The sequence below is a fragment of the Phycodurus eques genome, chromosome 12 (genome assembly GCF_024500275.1).
Source record: "Phycodurus eques isolate BA_2022a chromosome 12, UOR_Pequ_1.1, whole genome shotgun sequence".
Classification (NCBI taxonomy): Eukaryota; Metazoa; Chordata; class Actinopteri; order Syngnathiformes; family Syngnathidae; genus Phycodurus; species Phycodurus eques.
This window is the reverse complement of record NC_084536.1, coordinates 3,514,218-3,527,944: the sequence shown is the minus strand read 5'-3', so window position 1 is coordinate 3,527,944 and position 13,727 is coordinate 3,514,218. Positions and strand designations below refer to the sequence as shown.

At 42.9% G+C, this 13,727-nt stretch overlaps 3 protein-coding genes across 8 annotated transcripts in view; 1 reads left to right on the top strand and 2 right to left on the bottom strand.

The window, feature by feature from the left end:
- The first annotated feature begins 640 nt into the window (after nt 1-640).
- On the top strand, nt 641-4,795 carry si:dkey-4e7.3 (uncharacterized protein LOC402865 homolog). 5 transcript variants are annotated; one of them, XM_061691885.1, is made up of 7 exons: nt 709-782; nt 1,615-1,694; nt 2,192-2,379; nt 2,462-2,641; nt 3,340-3,451; nt 3,534-3,670; nt 3,865-4,795. In XM_061691885.1, the coding sequence occupies exons 1-7, from the start codon at nt 739-741 to the stop codon at nt 4,186-4,188; spliced, it is 1,065 nt and encodes a 354-aa protein (XP_061547869.1). In that variant the 5' UTR covers nt 709-738; the 3' UTR covers nt 4,189-4,795. The 5 variants fall into 5 exon arrangements, with proteins under 5 accessions (XP_061547872.1, XP_061547869.1, XP_061547870.1 ...); XM_061691888.1 differs by lacking the exon at nt 1,615-1,694 and having other exon boundaries at nt 641-782; XM_061691886.1 differs by lacking the exon at nt 1,615-1,694 and having other exon boundaries at nt 2,199-2,379.
- On the bottom strand, nt 4,792-6,055 carry LOC133410550 (cytochrome c oxidase assembly factor 5). Its single transcript, XM_061691889.1, has 3 exons — nt 5,509-6,055; nt 5,128-5,211; nt 4,792-5,035 (listed from the first exon to the last, which is right to left on the bottom strand). Exons 1-3 carry the CDS (start codon nt 5,608-5,610, stop codon nt 4,994-4,996), a joined length of 228 nt encoding a protein of 75 aa, XP_061547873.1. The 5' UTR covers nt 5,611-6,055; the 3' UTR covers nt 4,792-4,993.
- A 627-nt stretch (nt 6,056-6,682) lies between these two features.
- mgat4a (alpha-1,3-mannosyl-glycoprotein 4-beta-N-acetylglucosaminyltransferase A) overlaps nt 6,683-13,727 on the bottom strand; it is a 30,341-nt gene continuing 23,296 nt past the window's right edge. For both annotated transcript variants that reach the window (XM_061691881.1, XM_061691883.1), the window contains 5 exons: nt 11,574-11,692; nt 10,215-10,293; nt 9,884-9,944; nt 9,085-9,197; nt 6,683-8,994 (listed from right to left, as the gene is read on the bottom strand). In XM_061691881.1, coding sequence (XP_061547865.1) covers nt 8,968-8,994; nt 9,085-9,197; nt 9,884-9,944; nt 10,215-10,293; nt 11,574-11,692 — 399 coding nt within the window. In that variant the 3' untranslated portion in view covers nt 6,683-8,967. The remainder of the gene's footprint in view (nt 8,995-9,084; nt 9,198-9,883; nt 9,945-10,214; nt 10,294-11,573; nt 11,693-13,727) is intronic.

Genomic DNA, 13,727 nt, shown 5'->3' with positions numbered 1-13,727 from the left:
CACAAGTGGAGATGGTAAAAGTGGTTGATGAATTGTGTTGAGAAAAATGAAAATTGGATATGTGGCCTGGAATGTTTATTTCTCGTAGTTTGGTCTGTTTTCTTTACGTCTATTGACACGGTTGCCAAAAAAACAAAACAAAAAAACGAACATGCTAAATACAGTATCCTCGAATAGTACAGCGATTTGCAACCAGGGTTAAAATCGTCCAATTTCGCTTATTAGTGAAAATAATGTGCCTTATAGTGGTGTGCCTTGAGATTTTCTCATGTAAAATGAATGCGATGGCTCAATAAAGGTTGGGAAACACTACAATAGTCCTAACTATTGACTAAAAGTACCACGAACTCAATATTCCTAACTATTGACTAAAAGTACCACGAACGTATTTAATAACACTGAAGATGAACAAAAACTTATGGAATGAGGGCAAATGTATCTATTTAGCGATTGTGAGCTGCAGTAACAAAACGGTGGTTTTCCTTGAGGCTACATCCGGAAGTGACGCATTTTTACGTAGCTCGTCTAGTGTAAGTAAGAAGCCATACCCTCCGCAACTTTTTCAAATGTTTTACCACACCAACAAATAAATACATTAAATATGTCTTCAAATTGAGGACGATTACTACTAAATGTTTCGTACGCATATTACCAATTTGGGCGGTTAGAAAAGCTAATATTTACCAGCTCAAAAAGCAGAGTGATACCTCTTCCCCGCCCGCTTGGGCCTCCTGTCTCATGGCGCTGTGTCCAGCCGTGTTTTGCCGCTGTTTTGCACGGAGGTAATCCCAAATCCCTTTTCTACTTTATTCGGAGTTCTTTTGATTTTCATCTGCATTATGCATCTCGTATAGCAGTATCAATGTGTGCGTTAGGAATTTCCGCTAAATAAACAAGCCCAAGTGGGTAAATTGCACTTTTGCATGGGATTTCGAAATCAGACGCTGGGAAATTATAAATTACATATTAAACGCATTTGTCAACATTTGTTTCATATCTCAAAGTTCGAATGTAAAAATGGAAACACGGAAGTCCGACACTGGATTTCAAAATAAAGCTATTAACAATATTTTCACACCTTTCTAATATGTTTGTAGTTTACATTTAATTGACGACTAGTTTTCATTACTATGTTGTTTATCAAAATAGTCCTCAAAACCTTGAATTTCTTTTTACACTATGAAGTTTTCTTGTAAAATCTACACCTTTCGTACTTATTTTTTTTTTTTGAGAAACTTTTTATTCTTGTGATTATGACTTCAGCAAAAAAATTAAATAACTGTAGACGTAAATGGATTATATTCCAACTTTTTCCTTTTACTTCATTATCGCCTAAGGTTGTAATGTTATGAAAAATTAAGTCATATTTTCATATTTGAATTTTAGTCTCCCAATACACGCAACATAACATGTTTGGCCATGTTTTAACTTTATTCTCATAACCCATTGTGCCTTTTTATGAAATATTGCCACTCATGCCTGTTAAAAAATAAAAAAAATAAAATAAAAAATCCTCCAAACGTTTAAATTCAGTTATTCTTACATTATGACAACAATCACTTGGCAACAGGAGCTATCAGGTGTCTTACATCATTTTTATATCGCTGTCCAAAGGTTTATGGAAACTGATCTTCGTTTGCACTTTCTGGGAACATCAGCAGTTACACGCTTAACTTCCTTTCCGTACTCAAAAGGTAAGCTTGGTCACTTAAGTCAGGGTTCTGCAACTTTTTACACAAAGTTCCACCTAAAAGAAAACAAAAACAAAACTATTACTTATCATGAACAACATTAAAATGCAGTCGTGTAGTAGGCCAAAGTGCTCATCGCACCTACTGAGGTAGTAGTTCTAAAAAGTACATGTATTATTTTAAGCCACTGTAACATTATGCAGTTTGAACAACAAATATATTGTACAAAAATATAAGAAAAACTACTCAAACGATTCGTATTGTACAGAAAAGTTAAACAATTGTACATAAATGTTTAAAAACAAACAGTTCTCAAAGATTAAATGCAAATGTATCGAACTTTAAAAGTTAAATACAGGACAAGCGAACTGTACTTAGCAGCGATTCGTTTGTGTAAGTTGCTTTGAGGATCACTGGCTAAAGTGAAGCTAGAATAACCATGAAAGCTTGGTCACCAATTGTGCACAAAAAAAAATAAAATAAATAAATTAAAAAAAAAGTCTCCAGGATGAAGAAGAAGCTGCTCGTGGACGTGGACTGCGGCGTGGACGACGCGCAGGCCATCATGTTAGCGCTGGCCGCCCCCAACGTGGACCTGCTGGGGCTGACGTGCGTACACGGGAACACCACGGTGGAAAACGTGTGCAGGAACACGCTGCGTGTTCTACAAGCTTGCGACAGGCTCGAGGTGGGTCGGTTTTTGGATTGAATTGGAGGCGCCCTCGCATGAGTAGAGTTCACTGCACTCACCGCTTCGTTTCACGTGCTAGATTCCAGTGTTCAAAGGCGCCGCCAAGCCCCTCCTCGGCAACACGATTAACGCGAGTCACTTCCACGGGCGGGACGGCCTCGGCGACGCCCCCGACCCCCTGGCTCCCGGCGTGGACCTGGTGCAGGAGGAGGGCGCCGTGTCGGCTATGATCAGAATCGTCAACGACAACCCGGGAGAGGTGAGCGACCGCAACATTAGGGACAACATAATTGTCCTAACAAAAGGGCACATATTATAGAAACTTGACTATTTAATAGCTTGTGTGAAATTCAACAGCCGTGACCTGGTAGCGAGGCTGACTGAAGATCCACGGTCACTTTTAAGCAATGGCTGGACTACACTGTCTGAGACACAATCATGTCAAAGCTGTTATGTAAGCAGGGCTGCATTGTTTTGTTGGATGTTTAAGCTAACAGTGTTAGCTTCCGATAAGCGGCTCCCTCGATTGCTCAGTTAAGTTGTGGATGCGGTGAAGAGGACAGCCATGTTATGAAGACATTTTGGTGGGGAAAGAAAAGTAATGATGTTATGTCAATCAAGTTGAAATAGAATGTAAAAAATGTTTCATTAAAAAGTATGAGAATAGAGTTATTGTTGAAAATAGAAATAACTAGTATTCTCAACTCTCCTATCCACGTTTTCCCTTTTATTCTGACCTTACGATAGCATTCTTTTTCTCTTTTCAATGGTTTAGCTTTTCACTTTGCGAGATGTAATGCCAAAATATTAGAAACGGCTTACAATGATTAACATTGCTGAATACCTCTCTGCCAATGTCATTCAAAACAACTTTCTTGTTACAGCTTGTATATTGGATCTCGTGGTGTATCTAATGTTGTGACCAGTGTGTGGTTCTCCCACCCCCATCCCTGCCAGGTTACCCTGGTTGCCACGGCGCCACTCACCAACCTGGCTCTGGCCGTGAGGTTGGATCCGTCCTTACCGACCAAGCTGCGAGGGCTCTTCATCATGGGAGGCAACACTGAATGTCGGTAGACTATCACGTCTTCAACAAGTAATAGATTACTGTGGAGTGTTTGTAACCGACACATTCGTGGTTGTTTGCGCAGCTCGGGGGAACACCACAGTGTGCGGAGAGTTCAACTTCGTGGCCGATCCAGAAGCGGCGTACATCGTGCTGAACGACTACCAGTGTCCCACCTACTTGGCATGCTGGGAGTTTACCCGCTACAGCAAACTGTCCTGGGTGAGCACGTTATAGGTCATAAATGTACCTACCAAACATAACACTCATTCATGCTGATCCCAGAACTCAATTTATAGTAGTTCCTGTGGTTCAAACACACAACGGTGTGTTCTTAGTTATGGGGTAAAGTTCCTGTGGTCCAAATGTACGCTATTTGAAGACATCCTTTTCATTTGTTTCGCATGTTCGAATAGGAGTTCTGCGACGCCTGGCTAGCGCAGCCCACCCACAAAGCTCGCTTCATGGCGCGCATCTTCCGCCACAGCATCGAGGTGGAGTTTGCGGGCGACAGCGGCTTTGTCTCCTGCGACTCGTACGCCATGGCCGCCGCCGTGGACGACACGCTCGTCACCGAGAGTGACCGCTACCCGGTTAGCGTGGAGCTGACTGGCACGCACACGCGGGGCATGATGGTGGTTGATACGTTGGGCTGCCTCAAGAAGACTCACACGGCTTTCATCATGAAAAAGGTGGACATGGACAAGTTTAAGGAGATGATGATGGCAGCCTTGAAATAGTTACTAAAGCACTGAGGGCAATAGCAGACGTCATCTATTTAAGGGTGTGCAGATTTATGTAACCAGGTTATTGTTTCCCCCCCCCCTGAAAATATTAAATTTTTATCATCAATTGAGTTGTACAGATTACAGGTCACAACAAGGATGGAAAAAGTTTGGAAATAATTTATCGCTGCCTTCTTTTTTCTATTATTATTATTTTTTATTTTAAATACAACAAAAACCATTTGCAAAGGAGTGTGTAAACATGTTGGTGACCCCAAGGACCACATCAATATAACCTGACAGCATGTTTCTTTTCACCTCCTGACTACCAGCAGTTCAAATTTGTCCTCTAGAGTGGACATTTGTAAACTTGAATATCTCCCACCCACTACATAATACTAATAATACTTTTCCCTCCTATATAGGACACTTCAAGCTTTTCAGTGATACCAAATGTGAAGGGGTGGGGCTTTCTCATTAGTTTTAAAACAATCCTGATTGGATAATTTTTTTTTTTTCCTCTGGTAGTCAGGCGGTTCAGTGTGGCCCTAATATCGAGTTTTCAACAACACGCACTACTTTATCATACACAATTTGTCCACGAAGAATGATAAACACTCAAAGCAAAAAATGCCTCCCCCTTTTATTTGCTTTGTGGTTAAGCAACGTTTTGCATCAGAGTGCATTGTTGTTAAATATTTTCCAGTCCTTAGTTGCTGCCTGACCTTTTGACGTGTTCAAGCAAGGAGGAAGAGGAGACGCTTCACTGGCACAGTTGGCCTGCCTTGCGGTCTTTGGCATGTGATGCCATCTTAGTTCTTTAATATCCTTTTCTTCCTCTGAATCTTGACCTTGTGTCCAGCTGCGTTAAGACATAATGAAAATGTGAATTGTCATTTTCGGTGCTTTATTCCAGGCCTTTTTTTTTTTTTTTTTTTTTTTTTGCAAACTCACCATGGACCTCTTGCATTCAAAGAATGATATCTGCAGGGCTTTGCAGTGGCCTTGCTTCAAGCACTCACTGGGCATCTTCCCCTCCTTAAAAGTTGCATTTGGAGCAGTTATATGACGTTCTGGTCATTGGGACACCAATGCTACCTGACCATACTTCATACTAGTTCTACTTCACATTTAGTTTTCAGCAACTGAAAACCGAATAGCAACAGACAATAGACTTCATCGTCACTGACGGAGAGAACTAAAACGGTAGGGATGCTCAACATGCCAAATGACCGCAAGAGTTTGAGATGAAACTATTACTTACTTTAAAGCAAACGCGTTTTCATGTAGAAATAAAAGAGCGGAAATAAAGACGACTCGGCAGGTGAGGGTTACCTTAACGACGCAGTCATGTTGAAGGAGACATGTCTTGAAGTCCTCTCTTATGCCGGCACAGGCTCGGTTGTCTTCCTCCTTATCCTCGTAATATTTCGGCATTGTGAAGACTCCGCTGACAACACTAATATTAACTTAATACGTATAAACTCACCGGTGCGAGAACCAAAAGATGACACCTATTTGTTGTGAATGCCCTCGGCCGCCATTTTTTTTAAGGAGCGTTGCATGCCGGGAAACCGGAAGAACAAGCTGAAGAAGTGCATCATGGGAGCAGTTGGTATTGTTGCATTGTTTGCCGTCATGTTAACTCGGCCACCGTAGTTTACGAGAAATAGATGCCATAGTTATACGCTGAACAAAAACTCTAAATCTAATTATTTTATACTCTCGTTTTATAAAAGCTGAAGTCGAAGATCTGAGACTTTGTGATTGTATGGAAAAGCCATTTCTCTCAAATGTGTAACTGTGTGAACATTTTGCTGGAATAATCCACAAACCTCACAGGTGGGGCATAATAAGATGCTGATTAGACAGACAACAATATTATTATTGCAAAAGTGTGCCTTTTTTAGCCCACAATAAAAGGCCACTTTAAAATGAGCAGTTTTGCTGTATTTGGGGGGCACAGGGGTCAGAAAACCAACCAGTATCTGTTAGGACCACCATTTGCCTTATGCAGTGCAACCCATCTCCTTTGTTCAACTTCGGTTGTCTAGGTTGTAGCTGGGATAGGCTCCAGCTGCCCGCGATCCTCGTGAGGATAAGCGGTAATGAAAACGGATGGATGGTTGTTGTGGCCTGTAGAATGTTGGTCCACTCCTGCAATGGCTGTGCAAAGTTGCTGGATATTGACATGAAAGAACTGGAAAGTTGTGTAGAGATTCTTACGACATTGGGCCGTGCATTATCATGTAGTGGTGATCGTGGATGAATGGGACAAGTGATCAATTATGCAAAAACGCGGTGCGCTACGTGACGCACGTGGTGGTCCCTCCAGATACGGACCGGTTTTCTAACAAGATGTATCTCTACATTGTACAGATAAAGAGATATAGATTTCGAGAGAGCGAGATAATGAACTGTAAACAGATCATCTCTCCCAGTAAAATCGAGTGACAGCATGTATTTTGTAAGACGTGTCCTTTGATGAATTGTGGCACGAACAACGGCATCAAACCCAAGCAATTTATTTCTTTTATTTCAAACATGTCCATGAAAAAAGATGTCAAAAAAATCAGCAGAGTCAGGCAACAAACATGTACGCGATGAAGGCACACAAACCGAAGGATGTTTTGGGGAGGGGTGGTGGGTTCGAGCCTGAAACTAGTTTTCTGTCTTTACTAGCCATTAACACATTCACGAGGGTTTTTCCTGCCGTTACAACCGGTCTCATTTCGCTTCCAGCGAAAGAAGCTTTGAGGAGTTTCGTTCTTGTCCACTTCCAAAGTAAACACATCTGATCAGGATCCAGACAAAGTCCAAACATCACATGGTTTAATCAAGAAACCTGCTTGAGCCAAACAACAAAAACACACTTGTCAAGTATTGTATGTACAAATGTGCGTGTAAACAGCACAGTTACAGCTCTGTCCATTCCACCAAAAGGCACTTCCTTACCGCCTTGAAGAAAAACCACTGGTGTTTTAAATGTCAGCAAGTGACAACAAAAAAGTGACGTGAATTTCAATCAACTAGTTAAGCGAGGTGGAAGACTGACAGAAAGAAATGCTCATTGCTTTTTTATAGTCATATTTACACTAAGTAAATGAACTCAACATCCCCTGTTCAACCCCTACGATAAAAAGGTGCACTCCTAGACGATCAGTAGTCGTGACATTCCGTTACAAAACAAAAACAAGATATGAGTGGACAAATGAAGTCCATTAAGTGAATCGGGAAAAGTGAATGAGGGTATGAAGGAGTATTAGTGCCACACTTGAAAGATTTTTTTGAAATTGTAACAAAAATTACGTAATTTAGCAAGAAAATCGTTATTAGGAGAAAAAAAATATATCTTCATTTGACAAGGCTAAAGGTGTGATACTGAATCGAAAAACCTATACTCTTTAAGGATAAAGTATATATATATAAAAAAAAAAAAAGTTATTTTGGGAGAAAAAATAAAATGCAGAATTTGTCCAATTATAATTATGTGAATTATCCAAGAACATTCAATTATGAGAATGAAGTGTTTTGTGTCTTTTCTTTTCTTCCACCCAATATTATGAGGTTAAACCAGGTTTTGGTTTGTTAACAATTTCACGCAATTCAGCAATTCCCCCCCCCCCAATCGTCTTTGTACAATGAAATGTCTGCGGTCCCCCTAGCGATACAACGAATAAGCAGTGCAAAGCAAGCAGTTTAAGATGCTATGTGGTCCCACATACTTGTAGTCACATCCAACACTGATTGAACTGTCTGCTATTTTCACTTCAAGAATAATAATAATAATAATAACGCTATATCCAGCCGGTGATGTGTAGGCAAGTGTGATTGAAATAGCTGATACACTTTTGAGGAACCTGATATAAGGCACAATTTTTCCACAAACGACGCGCAAAAAAACGGAGTCCGTTCTCATCTTTCAAATCCTTTAGCTATGTGAAAATAATCATTACCGGCGATCGGCTTCAAGTGAAACGAAATGGGGCGACGGCTCTCACGTAGTTATAATACTCATGAGAATGCACAGTAGACGAGCAAACACGTAAAAACAAATGCCGCACAAGCATAAACATCTCGGAATAGATTAAAAAATATATCGTACTTCTTGTACAAATTAAAAGATTTATTTTCAAATAAATTAAGTCACCTTCATAGAGCATCGTATCTGTAATATTATAGGAATATATTCTGGAAAAACGGGGCCAAGTCTGATTGGTTTTCGAGACGCGGTGTCGTTTTCATCACTTTTTTTCCCCTCTCTCTTTCTTTCTTTCAAGGACTTTTGGCCGCCTGTACCCGAAAACCGAATTTTTGTTTCCTAAAGGTAATGGAGTATTGTGTGTGTTTGGGCTGGTGTTGGTCTTAACATGGTATTTCCTCATTTGTGGGTTAGGGTATACATTCCTGGCACCATCACGGGCATCAGCTGGTGGCGCTAGTCAACAGTGCAATGCCACAGCACGCCCGAGAGTGGCAGCATGGACACAAGTGGGCAGGTGACTGACGTAATGATTTTTAGCCTGTGTTCCAAAGTTGCTGGATGATTCAGTCACACGGCCCGAGGCGCACACAGCTGGTTTTTTTTTTGCCTATTGACAGCGCTATTCACATTCTCACTATGGAGGTAAGTAAGAGAGTGACGGACGCAGGAAGAAAAGGGTGAAATAAAGAAATAATGATGAGCCCCAAGTGGGCTCAGATGACTTCACTGCTGCCCGAGGCCCTAACGTGAGCAGTCTACAAGGTTTTGGTCTCCCGGGGGCCGCCATTCAACGGGGCCCTGCGCACAAGTCACCCTGCTATCCTCTTTATATGTATCTGATGAGACAAAGAGAGGATGCGGTCAAATACGATTGAGGAGGCATTGGTCACACAGGCCATGTACAGTATGTTGTGTGATTCACTTACTTCACTGATGATGGCCCACACGGCCGAGTTTTTGAGAACGGACAGTCGCAAGGCCAGGATGGGATTGAAGGAAGGCTCGACAGCCCCTTCAGCCACACCTTTTTCAAACTGACCTGTGTGTTCAAACACAAAGCACCAGCGCAATATTACATCTCACCTCTCGAAAGCGTAATAGCATAACTGTCATTTTATCCCACTCTCACAAAAAGAATACCAATGTGCTGGCTAAAATGTTTTTTTTTTTTTTTTTTTTTCTTCATGTCTGTCAATTCTCGGTCATCCAGGTCACGGTAAGCCGCAAAGTTTGAACTGGCAACTGGACTCTTCTTATATCAGTTGCTTAAAGGGTTGTAACACTGCGGCATGATGCTATTTGTTAGCCCGTCTATGGTGTTCACCGTTATGTGTTAGCATTAAGCTAAAGGGTCCTTAAGGCAAAGTTATGTGGTTGTGTGAAATACACACCACGAAATTCTCTGTTATATGTTGAATTTGACCGTACACATCTGCTGGGAGCGACATTAAACAGCTTGAAGGCTCTTTTTCGAAGAATTGTTCACTCTGCCAAACTACTGCAGTGAGTTGCGTTGAGTTCGCCGCCACCGCCATAAAGCACTTGTATCGCAAATGTTTGCTCACAAGTCAAAGCAAAATGACTGAGCCACTCTTATCCCAAGGTACCACCGTACAATGTCAGAGGCTTCCGACTTCGACTGGATTTCGTAACTCATTTCAACTGTGCGATTAACGTGCGTATCCATCTGAGGCTGTTGTTGCGTTTGCACGCATATACACTTACCGATCCTGTAGAAGCGGTCTTCAGTTCGTTTGTACTTCTCTTTGGTCTGCAGTCCAGGTTCCTGTCAAAAGGCACGGTTCAATTACGCAACAGTCGAGTCAGAGCAAGTGTTAATGATTTGTCATTTGAGCAAAAGGCGCACACACACGAGCATGTGATGAGTTCGTCGCCTCAGGCAGTGCTATCACGCTTACAATCCTGTTTGAAATCAATACGATGCAGCCTTCAAAGCAACCGCTCCGACCAGTGGAATGTAATGATCGCCGTCGCCGGGCACATCGCGGTGTGTACGTACGTGCATGATGGCGTGTGGGTGCGAGTGTTTCCTTACGGAGACGGGCAGTATTTCCACTGTGGTGTTTTGCATCTTGTCCCCAAGGTGTTCCTGGTTACCGCTGCGAAACAGGAACCTGCCAACAAAAAGTCATTACAAGTACTTTCGTAAACTTTATAGCGTACAGAGATGAAGCCAGGCTCATTCGTGGCTTGACACACGATTTTCAAACAATAATAAAGTGATCAGAAACATAATCTGGGATTCTGGCATGTCTGCTGACTGTTTAGGTACTTCTGATCATATTGAACAAAACGTGACACGACAAATTGCAAGTTAAGGTGCTCAACTGAAATGTGTCGCCTTCGCGCTCTCTGTGGCATTTTAAAGACATACAAACGATAGATTTAACGATGTCATCTTCTAAGGCTAATTGAAGCATTAATTTTGGATAAGCAAATATAAGGCTTCTTAAGATGTTTTAAGGCTCTGCAGCCCCCGTCATTTAAAGTCCTTTCATAGTCATGTCAAAGTAATCGGATTTGACAAGTCAACAATATAGTTCTGTATTTTTCCGCATTTCCAGCCGGTCCTCAATAGTTCAAGCGAAACAATAAATATGGGCTCGATTTGGGGATTCAAGATTTCACTTCCCTCTACATATTCCTTCAAAATGGGAGACAATTAGGGTTATTGTCAATGAAAAATGAGGGGGCTGCGCTACTGCTAGCAAGCACAGACGGAAGCTGTAACAGTCTGCAAAACAATTGTCTTCCTCTCGATAAGATCTCATCTCATCAGCACAGCCGGAGTCTATAAGAGACGCCACTCGACCGCACACTCGCTAGAGCGAGTCGCCTACTGGCTGAGCGACTGACAGCGCGAGTCTCTCGCCATTTGTCACGCGCCATCATCGCAAACGCATTTGCGAGCGGGCGATCGCAGCCCTGCTGCTACCCGTCTCTTTACGTAGATTAGACACGCATACAGGTACATCTCAATACATTAGAATACGCTACAAAAGTCCATTTATTTCAGTATTCGTACATTATATAGATTGATGAAACACTTGGGGAAACACTTTTCAAAATTTGCCTAATTTCTATCAAAAAAATTAATCAATAAATCAGTTCTAATGTTTCGAGAGATGGTGAATTTTGGGTTGTTTTCCCGAAAGATCTAATCATCAAAATGATGACTATATCAGACTGTGTGTGTAGTGAATCTCTGAGTTTCACTTTTTGAATCAAACTAGAGCACAGAGGCTGAGCTGAGAATGCTTATGTTAGAGTCGTCTCTCATTAGCCCGATCGGATCCCCCGGAGAGGCGTGCAATCGCATAGACATAAGCTAAAGGAAGACAGCGGGTGGAAATTAAGGTAACGGGCAGTGAGCGCTAATAACCTCCTTTCTTACCGCTCTATGCTGATGGGTCTGTCGAATTTAAGGAGGATGTAGTCTCCCGCGGTGGGCGTAATGGCCCAGAAGAAATCCTCCCCGAGGTATGTCTTCTCCAGCGTATGGCCCTGATAAACCTGACGGAAGTAACGTACGTTAAGAACTCAACTGCCGCAAAAGTTGCACAATATGGGGGTTCGACCAGATCAAAAGCATCGTGAGTGACGTCACTCGGGATGTCAGCAACGGCAAAAAATTAACTCCAGAAATGTGTTTTGCTTTTTGTGATGCCAGCACAGAACCGTACAGGACCTTACTGACAAAATAACCACAAAGTTCAAGTCGGCTTCGTACGCTTCCCTTGGTGTCCTCATCTGAATCAATCAGTCGTGAAAATGCAGCAGAATAATGAAGCGCTTAGGTGTTATTATTCTGTAAGTGGCCAAACATTTGCACACGTACCAGTACAATGACAAATCTCTTAAATTGTGTTGCCTTCGTTTTATAGCATTTCCCCCCCCCCCCCCCATTGGATATACATGATTTTGGTATGTCCCACACAGTGGTCTGCTAACTACAGAGTGTGCAATCAATGGTTACATGATAATGAATCAAAATAAATAAATGCTTTTGTCGTTTACAACAATTTATTTCATAAAACAATTCTTTTTGATCATGCATATTCTATTTTCAGGATCACATGGAACATTTTGTACGTGTTTCTGAAAGGGCGTCCACCCTGTATAATCGAGCTAGAAACCAGCTGACTAAAGAAATTAACATTGCAAAGAGGAACTATGCAGCAAAGTTGGAAAAACTGTTTAGCGCTAATGACTCTAAATCAGTCTGGCATGCATTCCAATCGCTGGCCAATTACAAACGACGATCCCCCCCCAAGCCGAGAACAATAGCACACTAGCCAACGACTTGAATACCTTCTCCTGCAATTTTTTGAAAAGGACACTCGCACACCCCACACCCACCCAGCCCCATCACCGACCACTATCACACCACCGACTTCTGCGTTGACCATCCGCGAACAGGATGTGAGACGCATCTTCAAACAACAAAAGATTAACAAAGCGGCAGGCCCGGACCTTGTGTCCCCATCCTGCCTCAAAGTCTGCGCGGACCAGCTCGCTCTAGTCTTCTCTCAGATCTTCAACAGATCTCTGGAACTGTGCGAAGTTCCATCCTGTTTCAAACGCTCCACCATCATTCCAGTCCCCAAGAAAACTACAATCTCGGGTCTAAATGACTACAGGCCTGTCGCCTTGACATCTGTGGTCATGAAGCCCTTTGAACGTCTCGTGCTGGACCACCTCAAGAGCGTTACAGGCCCACTGCTGGACCCCCTGCAGTTTGCCTGCCGAGCAAACAGGTCTGCGGATGATGCAGTCAACATGGGACTGCACTTCATCCTAGAACTCCTCGACAGTGCAGGGACCTACGCGAGGATCCTGTTCGTGGACTTTGGATCAGCGTTCAACACCATCATCCCTGAACTCCTTTCCTCCGAGCTTCTCCAGCTCAGCGTCTCGCCTGCCATCTGCCAGTGGATTTACAGCTTCCTGACAGGCAGGACACAGCAGGTGAGGCTGGGAGAGACCACCTCATCCACACGCAGCATCAGCACTGGCGCGCCCCAAGGTTGTGTTGTCTCCGCTGCTCTTCTCTCTCTACACGAACGACTGCACCTCAGCGAACCCGACTGTCAAACTCCTGAAGTTTGCAGATGAGACCACTGTCATCGGCCTCATCGAGGACGGTGACGAGTCTGCATATCGGCAGGAAGCGGAGCGGCCGGGGCTGTTGAGGCAGTTCTACACAGCGGTCATCGAATCAGTCCTGTGTTCTTCCATCACAGTCTGGTTTGGTGCTGCTACAAAAAAGGACAAACTCCGACTGCAACGGATTATCAAAACTGCTGAAAGGATTGTCGGTACCCCCCTACCTACCCTTGAGGACTTGCACGCTGCCAGAACTAAGACAAGAGCGTGCCAAATCCTCTCGGACCCTCCGCATCCCGGTCACCGGCTCCTTCCCTCAGGTAGGCGCTACCGATCAATGCAAACTAGAACTAGCAGACATTCCAACAGCTTCTTCCCTCTTGCAATCAACTTCTTAAACACCTAACCTACATTTCCATTACAACATGCTGGCAATGTTTTG

Excerpts from the sequence above, each read along its gene's own strand:
- si:dkey-4e7.3 (XM_061691884.1), top strand. The coding sequence starts at position 1,547 with ATGACAACAATCACTTGGCAACAGGAGCTATCAGGTGTCTTACATCAT. Across the intron at positions 1,695-2,191 it reads TTCCTTTCCGTACTCAAAAG|TCTCCAGGATGAAGAAGAAG; the intron begins GTAAGCTTGGTC and ends TTAAAAAAAAAG. Across the intron at positions 2,380-2,461 it reads AAGCTTGCGACAGGCTCGAG|ATTCCAGTGTTCAAAGGCGC; the intron begins GTGGGTCGGTTT and ends TTCACGTGCTAG.
- LOC133410550 (XM_061691889.1), bottom strand. The coding sequence starts at position 5,610 with ATGCCGAAATATTACGAGGATAAGGAGGAAGACAACCGAGCCTGTGCC. Across the intron at positions 5,212-5,508 it reads AACATGACTGCGTCGTTAAG|GAGGGGAAGATGCCCAGTGA; the intron begins GTAACCCTCACC and ends GCAACTTTTAAG. Across the intron at positions 5,036-5,127 it reads TTGAATGCAAGAGGTCCATG|CTGGACACAAGGTCAAGATT; the intron begins GTGAGTTTGCAA and ends GTCTTAACGCAG.